Source organism: Zeus faber (assembly GCF_960531495.2).
Source record: "Zeus faber genome assembly, chromosome: 7".
Lineage (NCBI taxonomy): Eukaryota > Metazoa > Chordata > Actinopteri > Zeiformes > Zeidae > Zeus > Zeus faber.
The window spans coordinates 23,263,578-23,278,481 of record NC_137203.1 but is presented as its reverse complement, the minus strand read 5'-3'; the positions used below and the strand labels follow the sequence as shown (position 1 = coordinate 23,278,481).

The following is a 14,904-nucleotide window of genomic DNA, read 5'->3' as shown; positions in this document are numbered from 1 at the left end:
AAGCCCAACTTCAGCGCTGCCCCTCCGTCCTCCATGGCGGGCGGCCCCGATGCCTACCTGCAGGGCAGCATCAGGATGACGCTGGAGGATCCCGACCTCTGGAAGTCATTTCACGAAATAGGAACGGAGATGATCATCACCAAGCCGGGCAGGTCAGTCGAACGGAGGTGGAAGATGAGATGTTTCTCCAGCGCAGGCAAAACGCACAAACGCTCTTGAGACTTTTCCAAGTAACTTGTGAATGATGGTCATTTAGGTTGATATTGGGGCTTTTATTTATTTATTTATTTTTTTGGGGGTCTGTATTTTTCAGGCGAATGTTTCCACACTGCAAGATCAACCTCTCGGGCCTGATTCCCTGCGCCAAGTACATATTGTTGGTGGACATGGTCCCTGAGGATGGCTTCAGGTATAAGGTGAGAATTAGAACCATTTATCCTTCTATTTATCAAAATCAATCCGGCCCGTGGCACTGTGTCGAGTCCAAACCGCAGACTTGGTTTGTGTTCTCACTTCTATCAAATGACCATGGCCTTGGTGCCAGATATCCCCAGACACGATGCATCCCCTACCCCTGTTTACACCCCCACCCACACCACACACACACACACACACACACACACACACCCACCCACCCACCCCTCCACCCCTCCCTCCTTCCCTCCCCTGACATCGCACATCAAAGGCTGTTATCTCTTCCTGTTTTTCTATCCCCTGCTGGGGCCCCACTGTACTCGGGCGGCGCCCCAGCGGGTGGTCGCCGGCCGAAGCATCACGCCACTCTCTTAGCACGGTGGGAAGGGAAGACGGTACTCCTGTAAATCACCCTTGCGCGACAGACGAGGGCTAATGGCACGCCGGCTATCTTTTTGTCTCCTTCCAGTGGAATAAAGAGAAATGGGAGGTGGCGGGAAAAGCGGAGCCCCAGCCACCCTGCAGGACCTACCTCCACCCAGACTCTCCAGCCCCGGGGTGCCACTGGATGAAGCAGTCCGTCTCCTTCCTCAAGCTCAAGCTCACCAACAACACCCTGGACCAACACGGACATGTATGTCGAGGGGGGCACTTTTTGCTCAGCAATATAGTTTGAAAGTTTAGTGGGTGACTAAAAATAAAAACTTTAGAAACCGCATAATTCACCATATGTTTATCTGATGTTTGTGTTTATACATACAGGATTTATATATCCTGAATGTACATTAATAATGGAACAGAAGTGTCATACAAAGTACCAAGGCAACAAATACGATGAATAAAACCCATTATTTTCTCTCTCCAGATCATTCTGCATTCCATGCATCACTACCATCCACGCTTCCACATCATCCAGGCGGACGACCTGTTCAGCGTTCGCTGGAGCGTCTTCCAGACCTTCACCTTCCCAGAGACCTCCTTCACCGCAGTCACCGCCTACCAGAACGCCAAGGTCAGGCTCGTTTTTCTTTTTTTTTTTTTTTTAACCGGTGGGAGAAAATCACAATTCCCTTTTCTTTCAAACAATGTCTGTAGTTTTCTACTGGGGAGTAATGGAATTGTGATTGTTATTCTGCCGCACCCTTTTCCCAGGTGACAAAGCTGAAGATCGACCACAATCCATTCGCAAAAGGTTTCCGGGATGAGGGGACCAGTACCAAAAGGTAACTATTATACCTTTCATGTTATTTTATCTCACATCTTTTATCCTATATTATTATTATTATTATTATTATTATTATTATTGTTATTACATCCGTCATGTAGACCCACTTGTGTTGACACTCAATCTTTCTCTGCAGGCGTTCAAACAAACTCCCGGTCTGTCCAGAGAAGAGACCCAAGCAGGCGGCAGCTGTGAGCAGAGATTCCGAGGAGGAAAGCCCTCCAGGTACTTACTCCACCCTCATTCCCTCCATGATCTCCGATCTCCATCATGTTTCGGTCGCACTAATGACCCCTTGCCTTTTCCCCATAGACTTCTGCCGGTCGTCGTACGATGGCTACGAGGGTGAGGAAATGGAGCTCCCCAAGAGGAAAGAAGCCGAAGTGGTCAAGGAGGAGCGCTACTCCCCCTGGACTTCGGAGAGGGAGCACGGCGCCAGGACGGATTCTCCAGTCGGGGCTGAGGCCAGAGACCTATACAACGCCGAGCAGCTGGTTCCTGCTCCGGCTTCATATCAACCGTACAGGTCAGTAGAGCTGGAACGATACGCATCCTGTCTGACACGGGGGGACTTGTGTTGTGACCGCTGCCCTCTGAAAAACGGCAATAACAAACCCCTCCTGTTGCCGTTGCGCTTTTCTCCAGGTTCCACGAATACGGGAAGTCTCCGTCCCCATCGTCCAGCATCTGCAGCAGCAACGGCGGATCGGGACGCAGCAGCTTCGAGTCGAGGGTCCCCGACGTGGCCACCGTGCCGGACCACGACGCCTCAAAGTCCCGCGGCCACGACATGGGTGTGTCTCCCTGCGCCCCCCAGCCGCCCCTGGCAACGGCCCCCCAGGACTACCCCGGGGTGCTCAACATGACCGTGGCCCAGGCCGGCAAGCCAGCGGGGGTCATCGGCCACCACATCTACAACCCCTACGGCACCGAGCAGCCCCTGGGCCAGTGGAGCGGCCCCGGCCCCGCGCAGTACCCCCCGCCTCACCACCTGACCGCCGACTACACCGCGCAGGCCGTGCACCACGGCTATCACCACAGCAACGTGGCTGAGTGGAGCCAGTACCCGCTCTTCTCATACTCCTGCTGGTGAGCGGCCACGGTCTTTGCCAGGGAGAGACGCGACTGAGCCGGAGGGAACTTCCCAGACGCTGCCGTGCCGTTTTATCAGAATGTCCGACACCAAAGCTTCACAGCTGTGACGATGCATGCCTAGAAAAGTGCCGAGCGCCAGGGTGCCCGTGTGTACAAATAACAAAACAAGAACTGGAAAAGCCGAAGGTGAAGAGAGACCAGTGACTCCTACTTAGACCCGGGTTGCCTGCACAGACCTCTGTCCTGCAGGATTCAGTCTTATCAGCGCTGACTGCAAACTAAATTGTGCCATGGTGAATTGTTGTGTAATTGTTGAATGAGTCTATTTATTTGTATTTGAATTTAGGCTTCGGCTTAAGTTTAAATATTATTTTTGTAGAAAAGAAAGTAAAATATAAAAACAGTGTGCAATTAAGTTTTTGTCTTGGAATTGTGATGTGAAAATAAAAGCTTAAAAGTTTCCGTGAGTTTTGATATTCCCTTCTCAAATATGTTTACACAAAATCAGAAAATGACTGCAAGTGGCCCTAAGCTACAGCAGGTTACAGAAGTGAGACAGCCGATATATGGTGGGGTGGGGTGGGGTGGGGGGGTTCCAGGTATGAGCCTCTAAAGATGCAAGCTTATTATACGGTGCTTATTTAAATATCTTAGGCCGGTCCTGAAAACAATACACAGCAATGACTGCCGCTGTGTTTGTTTGTATTTCCTCTTTGTTGATCTAATGAGGAGCACACTCTAGTATTCAGAGGCTCAGCATGCATTACAGACCCTGTATAATGGTGACTGAAGCTCACTGGGCAGAGTGAAAGGCCTCACCTGCTGAGGTTTACCCACCAGAACCATAAAGTGCGTGCACGGCCTACGTTTTCCATCTCAATGACCATTAAACCGCATGAAAGAAGGCGGGGACGTCGGCTCCCACTCTGCAGCTGAAAAGCACCGGGCCGTGCTCACCACCCCGCCCCCCCGCGCCCGGGGTGGATATGAGCCGTTAATGACCGCTGTAAAGGCCGGTGGGGTTAGGGATGTAAAGTGTGATGTGGGGCTTTTATTCAGCCCATTTCATTAGCTCGGAGGCTCCTTGAACCACTAAGCACCCATTTCAGGCCCTTCCTCTTGGGCACCAGATCCCCCCCCCCCCGGCTGATGTGGGGCGCTCAAAATCCACCAACACGGTAGGGTGATCATTCACTTGGTTATTACCAATTAATAATCTGTGCTCCAATGGCCACGGCAGAAAATGAGAAATGAGTAGCTGTATTGGCAATGACAGGACTTGGTGAGATTAAAGCTGGAGACTGTTGTTCTGGCTTCAGCGACTGCCTTTGGAAGGGTTTTTCGAGCTTTGTCGGGACCACTGGTAGTTCAAGGATGTGTGGCAAGTATAGGGCCCAGGGCCCAGGACTTTTGCATCTTGCTCGTTCATCGTCATTTAATTTAAGTTGTGCACTCACAAACTGGCTTGTTCCAGCACATACACTGCAGGTGAAACGGCGAAAAATAAGTGTGCGCCTCCCTTGACGCTCATCTCCAAAACTGCACCCCTCGTAAACCGCTCAGCCCAACACAACAGAGCCTTTTAGGTCTTTTAATTGCTCTAATAATGGATCAGCTAAGAGCAACGGATTGACGTGCACCAAGCCCGCGAGCAGGCTAAGTGGTGCGTGGCATTATGTCTCAGTTATTCCCTCGGCGGCAATGGCTGCAGAACGGACAGCTCGCTCTCCATAAATGCATCGACAGAACCGCGCACCCCCCCCCCACACATTTTTTTTTCCAGCCTGGATGTCCAGTTCAGCTCAGGTGTCAGCAGAACTGTGCAGACAGCACCGTGGGGTCTGACGCGGCAGTGTGAAGTGTGGGGGGCGGTGGAGGGGTGACAGATGTAAGTGAAACAGCCCAAGAGGGGAAAGCAGCAGTGAGACTTCATAAAGTCAGTGAACTGAAGGGCCAAATGGAGAGGAACTGGGAGAGACCGAGGCAGGATGAAAGGCAGCCGCAGCTCCGGCCGGATAAACTCACTTTCATTTGCGCTCAAACAGAGCGAGCGACCCGGAAGACTTTTCAAATGGGATTGGGTTATAGTGAGACTATACCGACGACAGCAAAAAAACAACCTGAAACCGTCAGAAACATTCAAAAGTAAAACCCCACGCACACACATGCCAAAAGAATGCAATTTATGATTAACATGAAGAATGCAATTTTATTTAAATCCAAAGGATGACAGTGAATTGCTGAGGAAAACAAGACTTAATCTTATCTCTTATTTGACTTACACTTCATGATTATTTTTTTATTCTGTTCAGAATTTACTTCATCTTTCCTTGATACAACAATAAAGTCTGCATAGTGGTAAAGGCTTCATAAAATAGTTAAAATAAAATCAAGGATTATTTGTAGAAAATTTAGCATATTTCTTTGGATTGCAACGCTGAACAGTTTCTTCAAAGCGACAAAGCAGTGGATAGTAATAATCAAAATCATACTGGTTTTGACATTTATTTTTTCTCTCAGAAAAGGCCGAAATAATTTTCACCAGGAACTTACAGCTATGGCAAATTCGTTCAGGAAGACGTTAAAAACCCAATAGTGCATATACCTTACATTTTTAACATAACTACATTTAGACTTTGGTTGATTAATAACTAGAAATAAAATATGACAACAGAGGCACAAAACTGACATTCACCATTTGTCAATTAAAATAAAACAAAAAACAAAATAGTTGAGTGTAGCCAAGAGGACAAGGCACGATGTTGAAATATCCGGGTTAGAAAATGATAAACAACTTAACGATTACGGAGTACAAACCCCCCAATTAGATTTGATTCCATTTAGGCCAAGTCGTCTAGAATTGGAGGGGTGAAACCTTGATTTTATTAAACATTAATAAACATAAATTTATTCAGTTTCCATTATTTGTAATCTTTTAAATTTATCCACCCTTTTCTGTACTTTTCACTCTTCAGAGACATAATAACAAATAATATAACAATTTGATCATATTTGAGAAATAAATATACATCAAAAATCCTATTGGAAAACAGCAATATAGGTGTCACTGTCATTTCAGAAATATAAAATAAATGTAAAGTTGTTCTTTTTGTATATATATATCTATATATATAAAAATACACACACACACACACACACACACACACACACACACACACACACACATACATACATACACACACACACATATTGTATATATATGCTCTGTATATGGTCTCAGCTGTGTAAGTAGTCATTTTGTTCTAAATCTGCATTACAAAAAGAACAACTTTACATTTATTTTATTTATATATCTATATATATATATATATATATATATATAGATATGTGTGTGTATGTGTATGTACTCACACAACAGAATTTTTAACACACACACACACACACACACACACACACACACACACACACACACACTATATGGTCGCAGCTGTGTTAGTAAGTAGTCATTTTGTTCTAAATCGGCATTACAAAAAGAACAATTTTACATTTATTATTTTATATATAGATATATATGTGTGTGTGCCCGCTCTGTATATGGTCTCAGCTATGCTCTGTATATGGTCTCAGCTATGCTCTGTATATGGTCTCACTCGTATAGTGAAATGTGTGTGTGTGTGTAGTCACACACAGACTACAATCTTTTTTTTTTTTTCTTTTTACATAAAATGTGTCTTAATTTCACTTGGACTTCTAAGTAAACCTGGCCAGGTTACCTACATACTGGATACAACCCCACAATCTGTCACCAAAATGTGTTTGTACATGCAGGATTTTCCAAACGCGGGTAAACCTGCTAAAATTAGGCGATTGACTCCTTTCCCATTGCCAGTCGACAAGCACGACTTTCTTTTTTTTTCCTGGTGTGTCACATTCGACGTCGCGAACACACCGTAACAGGGGCGTGTCATGTTGCCAGTGTGATTCGAAAAAAAACAAAACAGTAGAGAGCGGCACGGAGTATCTGTGCCCGCACCGCCAGCTCCCTGGTCCTTTGGCGACAAGGATTGGTGACGCTACTCTGGTTCGGAGGCCGGCTTGGTGGTGTGCTGGAGTGGGGCTCGGAGCCCGGTGAGGAGCATGGGGGTTCTCCTCTCCATGCGCGCCCAACACTCAAAACATGGTCCAGCATGCGGGGGGGGAGAAAAAAAAAAAAAAAAAAAAAAAAAAGAAAAAGTCTACTCACATTGGGGTTCACCTGGGGTTTCCTCCATGAAACATCAGTAAGGACCCCCATCAAAAACATGCAGAACATCGTCATCTGACCAGCGACGGACACTTGTAATTGGTCCCCGGGGCAGGTCGCTGTACGCTGCCCACCGCTCCTGGCTGCCCCCCGGAGGAAGGACAAGCCAGGATGAGTTAAAAGCAGAGAGTACCTTTCACTGGCGACCATTTGAAGCATGTGTGTGTGTGTGTGTTTGTGTTGGTCGCTGTCCCCGCAAAAGTGCAGGTTTTGTGGTGTGTGTGCCGTGTTATGAATAAAGGGAATCTTCTCCAATATAACTTCTGATTTTGGATTCTAAATGGGACATGAAATGATCGAATGATACGCGGATAATCCTGTCTATTTTCGCGCAAACGTCCGGAAAAGGGGCAAACATTTGCGTGTCCACCTACGGATGTCAGGTTTCCAATCACTGACGATCGACAATGGAGCTACGGATGGAGCAACTGAAGGTGTTATGGGTGCTGAAGGAGTGGAGGCCAGGGAGCCAACTGCTGCGGACGTGACCGACATCCTCCGTGCTCGCCCGGGGCAGCAGCGAGCCCCCGGGGTCCGGATGGAGGAAGAGGCCAGGCCACATGAGGCACTACAGTGCTAGTTCGGTCACCTCAAGCTGGAGGTTCAAGCAAAGACATCCCGCTTCCTTTCGCCACCTCCTGTCACCTCTCTGGGCCGTGTTCCAGGCAACACCCAACATCCAATACGCTTGTGATGACCCAACTTGTTCACCTCCAGGCACCACAGTCCAACACAGGGGGTTGGTTGAGCTCGGTCTCCAGAGGCGCCTGTGTGCGATGAGGGTCGGCCGTCTCCGGCAGATCAGAGGCCCACCAGAAGGATCTGGAGGAAGCTCTCAAGACTCAGCTCCTTGAGAAAGTTTCGGTTCTCTGGTTGTGGCTGAGTTCATGGAAATGGGCTTCACTCGAGGCAAACTCAGCGCCTGGTGCTGCTCACACATCTTCATTCAGAGCTAGCGAGAATGAAGCCAGAGTGACAAAGCACAGGATTCGACGGGTGTTTCTGTCTAGACACGGGATGATAACCCCCAGGGTGTTTGTTCTCCCACTTCAATGGCCGAAACATGCCTCTCTGTCGCTCTGACCTCAGCTGATAATATAGAGCTGTATGACACAACGGATTTGAAGAAAGGCACCGCAGTACCTGATGCTTCTTGCAGGTCTCCAAGCGCTGCTGAACCGCCTGGATCCTATTCCATTTAAACAGGTGGGGTGAAGAGTGACAAAAGAACTGGATTCTAATGGTTGCTCCGTCAAGCCAGTGGGTGCCCAATGACTCCCAGGTTGGGAGCACTGGAAGCCTGACCACAGCTGCTCTCATGGCTAAAACACCACCTTCAGGCTGATTTATAGTTCTGCGTCTAATAGGTACGCCGTGGGTGTCTACGCCGGTGCTTGTATTTATGGTTCCGCGTCAGTGATTTTGCACATAGAGCGCCGAAACGCTAGATGGCAGTGTCAAGTCCATTTTCGCTCGGACGCAATAAAAACGGATACATTCCGGGGTGTCACATCCAATGCTCGCGGCTATTTCACACCACAAATTTAGCGTCATTTGTTGGTCTTTGCAGTTAGTTAGTTAATGGGAAGATGACGTGTCGTATCAATCGACATATTCCCGGACCGCCTCAGCCAGCCGCTCCTCGATGGGTTCCATTTTGTTTTTTCACTGTTGGGGGAAATCAAGCGGAAACACACAGCGGGAAATAGCGGACCAATCACAGCTCTTTGCTGTCTAGCACCACCCCCACGAGTAGTTGTAGATCCAGAGAGACCCACAGCGGCTATTCGACACGGAACATTAAATCAGTCCCTACTGCTGCTCGCTTCAAACGCCCCCCCGAGGAAGAGCAGGATAATACACCTTGAAGGAAGGACTTTTTGACGTCTATCATTTGAGAAACCTGACAAAATAGAATCATAAAGCCATTACCAGCTCAACGAGGAGGGAAGGAAATCTTCTGAGGTGTTGGTTAGTTGGAGAGTTCTCAGGGCCCTTGGGTTTCATCATTTGGCAACTGCTTCATGAATGATGCTGTATGGTTACTATCCATCAGGCTCATGCTTATTTTAGATAGGAAATAAACAATATAAAAGAAAAAAAAAAAAAAAAAAGAAAAAAAAGCGAAAAGAAAATGCAAAAGATTCACCTTTTAAACTCAGAGTTCGACAAATCCGGTAAAACAAGATTGTTCATGTGTTACTGAACGTTGCAATTTGAGCAGAACATTCAGTACCATTAATAGTCTTCATATTATCACCATATTGCATTGCGGACATTGAGTACTGCTCTATTTCAAAAGACAACTCAAGTCTCTCTGTAGCATCAGTAGTTTGCCAGGTCAGAGAATTCACGTGAGTGTGGCAAAGACCCATTAAAAGTCTGCGAAAGCGCAACGTTCACCAGTTTCAAAAGGAGTGTCCTGTTTGACACGCTGGTTTACAGAAACTCAAGACCCCGTTGGGACCCGACATCCAGATGGATTCACACTTGACATTAACATGTTTCAAATGAATACTTTGTGTGCAGAATTTGATTTCCCGTATCATATACAGCATATAGCATATAGCATACAGCCACCTGTTTAATGGGAAATTCCCATTTGTAGCTTTGTTCTAGACTGACATTAACGACTATTGAGTAATTTGCCATTTTCCAGTTTTGCACTTAAAAGCCTGCTATGCCTGCATTCTCCATCCAAGCAGTGCACAAAGAGCTCTTTCTAAATTTTAAGAGAGGACATTGGTTCTCTTTACATGTCGAGTCCATTCCTAAGGATGACACAGGTAAAGACAAAGTTTTTGGCTGAAGGGCAATTTGGCCCATTTGTTTTACAACGCAGCCGTGGGAATGAGCGCATACGACTCTCAAGAAAAAGAAAAGAATGAATGAATGAAATTGATGTAACAAACATTTCCTAGCAGTCAGAACTCAAGCAAATTTTGACAAGAGTTGACAGATCTGAGGATTTTCTTCTCCAGACGTTTAAACAATTTTTGATTGAGTTGAGTTGTGTCCTCGTATTTTTTCAAATATCATTTCTATGAATAAACACGTGCTCAGACAACGAACGCAGCCGTCATAAGTGGTCGGGACCTCGTATGCGTTTACACAATCGCTATAGTTACCTACTTCCCAGACCACCCTTGGATGGTTTTTTTTGCTGATGGGATTCTATGGCTGTGCGCTGGCTGACCGCGCCACCCATGTTTTCAAACGGCAAACCTGAAAAAAGTCAAAGAGGACTACATGCAAACGGGTAACAACGTCGGCCACGATCGGTGTAACAAGAAAACCGAGGACGGTCCCGAAGTCAGGTTCACCTGTACATTCTACAGAGCAAAGTGCTCGTCACTTTCAGTCTTCAGTCCTCACTGGAGTACTCCGAGTTTTCCATGTTCATCTCTTCCCACGAGGCCTTGTTGTACAGCTCCCAGCTCTTGGCCTGGCTGACCACAGAGGGGGGCAGGGGCACCACGCAGGCAGCCAGGCCCGAGATGCGGCCTCTGAAGGGCGCCGCCGTCTGCCAGTCGTCCGCCTTGGCGTCGTACATGTGGACGTACCTCATCCGGCTGTCTTTGTCGTGCGAGCGCCCTCCCAGGATGTAGATGCGATCGTCCAGCACCGCCACGCCGGGCTCTCCGTGTCCAGCCGGGAGGGGGCTCACCAGGGACCAGGAGTCAGTCTCTGGGTCCAAACACGCCACCTGGAAAAAAGAAAAATGGTGGCACTTTAACTCCCTGGGCCTGGAACTCCCCACCTCTGCATCACCTCAGTGTTTACCATACGCTCCTCAGAATCAATATCCTCAGCAGGTACAGTAAGGAATACCTTAAGGACGTCGTGTCGATGCCCTTGCTCGCCGTGGCTACCGCCAATGACGTAGACGCGTCCGTGCACGGAGGCCATGCCGTGCCACGCCCGCGCCACGGGGCCCTCTGCGCATGCCGCCCACTGGTTGGCGGCAGGGTCAAAGCAGTAGGTTTCCTTCAGGTACACCGACCCTCGACGACCGCACGTGATGAAGACCTTCCCGTCCACCACCGCTCCGGCGTGGGCGTACACCTATAGGGGAGAGGCTAGACTAGGTCAGGGAAATCGTGGGTGAGAGGTTTAGCAGAGAGGAGCATGGCACCTGATGAGGTGGAGCGCATCCCCTCAGTGGGATTATAGGGCCCCCATGTGAATCTTTGGAGTACTGCTTTCCTTTACCAAAAATAAGGCTAGTTTTTCCACTGGGGTAGGGCTGGGCAATTATCTGATTATATAATAAATTTTGGGACATACAATCTTGTAGTCTGAACATATCTGATCTTAACTTATCTTGAGAAGAAGATATTACCTAAAATCTCTCCCAATATCAAATTCTAAATATATCATTTAATATAAAAAACCAAAACAAAAAAAAAATAAAACTCTACTTTTGGTCAGGTATCAATGCCATAGAGGTCAATGTGATGAACCTCAATTGCATCTTTTAATATGGGATTATGAATTAATTTTAATTAATTAATAATAATTATGAATTTAAAAAATGTATGGTATACTTATATATATATCTATTCTAGAAAACTGTCTGTCTGTCCTTTGATTATCTCAACAACAGTTCATCCAATCGACTTCACAGTTCGCTGTGTATGGCCGGCGACCCTGCCCCACGCCTGTCCACATTTCCAAAGTCTCACCTCTCTCTTGAGAGCAGCCACGTACTCCCAGGTGTTGGTGTGCGGGTCGTAGCACTCCACCGAGTCCAGTTCGTTGCTGTAGTCGCGCCCGCCGATGGCGTAGATGTGGCCGCCCACCACGCACACACAGTGGTCGGCGTGCTGCTGCTGCAGGGACTTGATTCTGCACCAGCTGTTGTGTCGAGGGTCATATCTGTGAGGGGCACACCGTTCTAAGGTTCAAAGCGGTCTGGTAGGATCACCTTTTTGCAATAAAATGTCAATCGTGTTGGTTCAGAGTCAGAGAAAATTCTATCCTCAGACCTTTTCATTGCTGCAAAACACCATTTTGTATGAGAAATGTAATATACTCCACTGAATGTTTATTATATTAAGAAAAAAATCAGCCATAATTAATTTATTAGGGCATAGCATTTGTTCAACAATAACATGCATATTGTATAGTATATGTCCTAATACGTAGCATATGAGTTAGTATCTTACACTATTAATAATGTCATATCATGCTCATAAAATGCAGTCTGGCCAAGGTCTGTTCTTCCCCAAAAGCGTTTTTCCATCAGGGACCAGGGGATGCCGTTGACTCCCATGTGAAATGTGAAGCTTATGAAGCCATTTGAGACTGTGCTGGTTATATAAGACCTATTTAAGGCCTATATGAATAAACCTGTCTTGACCCCCACAGGTTACTATTGTGTCCGGGGAAGGCAATATCTTATAAGTTATTTAAGGCTTTGCTGACAATGACTGTCATGTACAGTCACTTCAACTACTACTTACAAATGCAGCCAGTGGATGTCACTTTGGATAAAGGCTAAATGACTTAATGTAACAGTAAATGTGACACAATGGGATCACACCAAATTTTGGTTTGGGGTGCTTTATTCAAACTGAGCTGAAAGGCAACTGACGTTGTGGGATCTCACCTCCAGCAGCGGGTCTCTGCACGAAAGCCGCTGTCATTTTTGTCACCTCCGATCAGATAGATGAAGTTATTGAGCACGGCGATGCCCTGGTTGGACATGTGGGGTGACTGGGCCGCACTGAGGGTCCTCCACTCACCCCATTTGGGGTGGAACACCTGGAACACCTGGAACGAATCCTCGTTGTCCGAGTGTGAGCCGGAGGTGAACATGCCTCCGAAGCCCAGGATGCAGTGGCACTTGGAACGGGGCTGGGTGAGCGGGCCCTGCAGGACGGGTTGCCAGATCTCCTGCTCATGGTAGCGCAGCGCCGCAGCCACGGACTCCTTCAGTGGGCACTGGTTCAGCCTCCCGTAGAGCCTTTGCAGCACATGCTTCTCCATCAGGCAGAAACGCACAGCTTTCAGCATCTTCAGGTTATCCTGAGAGAGAGAGAGAGAGAGAGAGAGAGAGAGAGAGATAAAAAACGAATCAGTCATTTTTAGACTTGGTGCCATGATAACAGAGCAGACATCACCCTTTCACTTTGTATTTTTGTACTGCATTCAGCTTTTTGGTTCTTTGATGAGTCTAAATGGAGTTGAAAATTGCAGCATTACAGGAAAAAGCATATCTCTGGAAAAAGATACCTTCAAAACCTCAGCTCCCCTAAAATGACTGAGTCTGTTCACGGCAAAATACAAATGGGCTCTATTACGAGCAGACGCAATTACATCTCTTCTAAATTGACTCTCCTTTACCCTGAGAGGTATGAGCAGACACCTGCTTTCCAAGTGAATGGAGCATGAGTCGGGAGTATTACCTGCAAGCACACCTGGTCCGTCTCCACCTGCTCAGGGCTGTAGTGGTAGTGGAGGGCGGCTTCGTACACCTCGTTCTCGCTGTTCACCTCGAGCTCGTCGCTGCACAGCACACGGAAGACTCTGTCCGGAGGGAGCTGGCGGTAGACGTCGGTCCTGGACAGAGTCTGGATGTTTCTGAGGATGTAGGAGTGAACATTGGCCTCCAGCTGCTGCAGCCCAAACATGTCAGCCAGCCTGTGCACCTCCAAAATGTTTTTGTCATCCATCCAGGAGAAGAGGAAGTCACAGCAGAAGCTGATAACGTCGTCAACCTGTGAAGGACAAGCAAGGGTTCGGTCTATCTGTGATGTGAGCGCAGCCTGCCTGAAGCAAGTGTAAGAAGGGGGGAGAGCGACCTACCTGCAACAGAGTGGCAGCAGCCAGGACCTCCTGCACGTGGTCAATATCTAACTCGATCTCTGACGTGTAGATGAAGTCAAGCAGTTTGGTCATGGCCGTGTGGGTCACACCGTGCACAGGTATTTCTGTCTGCTGGGTCTCCCGAAGCCCTCCGGCAAACATCCCCCTACAACAAGAAACAGAAACGCTGTTGCACTGAATGAAAAGGAAGGTCAACGAAGCCCCCGCCGTGGGTTCAAAAGCGAGGAGGGTCAGGTGAGAAGAGAGCCTTCACCTGAAGTAGTCGCAGGAGGCTGCCAGGAGGATGCGATGAGCCCGGAGAGGACGGCCGTCCACTAGCAGCACCACGTCGAACAGGATGCCACCGTGCCTCAGGGAGTCCAGGCGGCTCATCAGGCTCCCGAAGTGGCCAGAGCTCCGGTAGGTCCGGCCATTATGGCGGTCCAACGAGCCAGCAGGTCCCAGCATGGGACCGGCCATGGTGAATCCTTCTGGGTCGTGGCTTTAAGGTTTCTGTGTCTGACTGAATCTCGCCATCTTGATGGTCATCAATATGATGTGGCTGTAACTAAATCAAACACCAAATGGATTATACATTGCCTTATATTTAGCTGCGAAGGTCAGCGTTGCTTATCCTAGAGGGTGAGCTAACTCAACTAGCCCAAAGTAGGAAGTGGCTAAAAAGAAAGTGAAAACACGCAAACATCTCAGATCTCGACGAAATACATTTAACACATCGCCCAACGGTGAGTGCACGACTTACACAGGCTGTTGTGGCAGTGTGTCTGGCAGATCCCTCCGGATCAGCCCAGGCCAGGGCGCAGAGCCCGAGGAGCTGCAAATCAAAACAACGCTGTTTACTTTCTGCTGTCCGACTGCGGGGTCACGTGACAATCTGTTTTCCTATGCCCCGCCCACTTCCGTAATGCGTCTGCTGGGGTGGACTTTAAGTTTGACCATTGTGATAATAAGGCGTCTCTATAATAGAATTGTGTGTGTGTGTGTGTGTGTGTGTGTGTGTGTGTGTGTGTGTGTGTGTGTGTGTGTGCGTGTGTGTGTGTGTGTGCGTGCGCGTGTGTGTGATCATTTTTGGGTG

General features: G+C 47.8%; 2 protein-coding genes across 2 annotated transcripts; one reads left to right on the top strand and one right to left on the bottom strand.

Moving 5' to 3' along the window:
• Positions 1 to 2,732, top strand: tbx16 (T-box transcription factor 16; the record flags this gene model as incomplete). The annotated part of the gene is made up of 8 exons (XM_080004386.1): positions 1 to 152; positions 314 to 416; positions 884 to 1,048; positions 1,280 to 1,426; positions 1,567 to 1,637; positions 1,776 to 1,864; positions 1,952 to 2,165; positions 2,285 to 2,732. The coding sequence occupies exons 1-8, from the start codon at positions 34 to 36 to the stop codon at positions 2,730 to 2,732; spliced, it is 1,356 nt and encodes a 451-aa protein (XP_079860512.1). The 5' UTR covers positions 1 to 33.
• Positions 2,733 to 9,140: 6,408 nt separating this feature from the next.
• klhl22 (kelch-like family member 22) lies at positions 9,141 to 14,667 on the bottom strand. Its single transcript, XM_080003366.1, has 8 exons — positions 14,572 to 14,667; positions 14,083 to 14,376; positions 13,809 to 13,974; positions 13,409 to 13,720; positions 12,610 to 13,028; positions 11,684 to 11,876; positions 10,830 to 11,063; positions 9,141 to 10,704 (listed from the first exon to the last, which is right to left on the bottom strand). The coding sequence occupies exons 2-8, from the start codon at positions 14,286 to 14,288 to the stop codon at positions 10,363 to 10,365; spliced, it is 1,872 nt and encodes a 623-aa protein (XP_079859492.1). The 5' UTR covers positions 14,289 to 14,376; positions 14,572 to 14,667; the 3' UTR covers positions 9,141 to 10,362.
• Between the last annotated feature and the right edge of the window lie 237 nt (positions 14,668 to 14,904).

Excerpts from the sequence above, each read along its gene's own strand:
- klhl22 (XM_080003366.1), bottom strand. The coding sequence starts at position 14,288 with ATGGCCGGTCCCATGCTGGGACCTGCTGGCTCGTTGGACCGCCATAAT. Across the intron at positions 13,029-13,408 it reads CGGACCAGGTGTGCTTGCAG|GATAACCTGAAGATGCTGAA; the intron begins GTAATACTCCCG and ends TCTCTCTCTCAG. Across the intron at positions 10,705-10,829 it reads ATCGACACGACGTCCTTAAG|GTGGCGTGTTTGGACCCAGA; the intron begins GTATTCCTTACT and ends TCTTTTTTCCAG.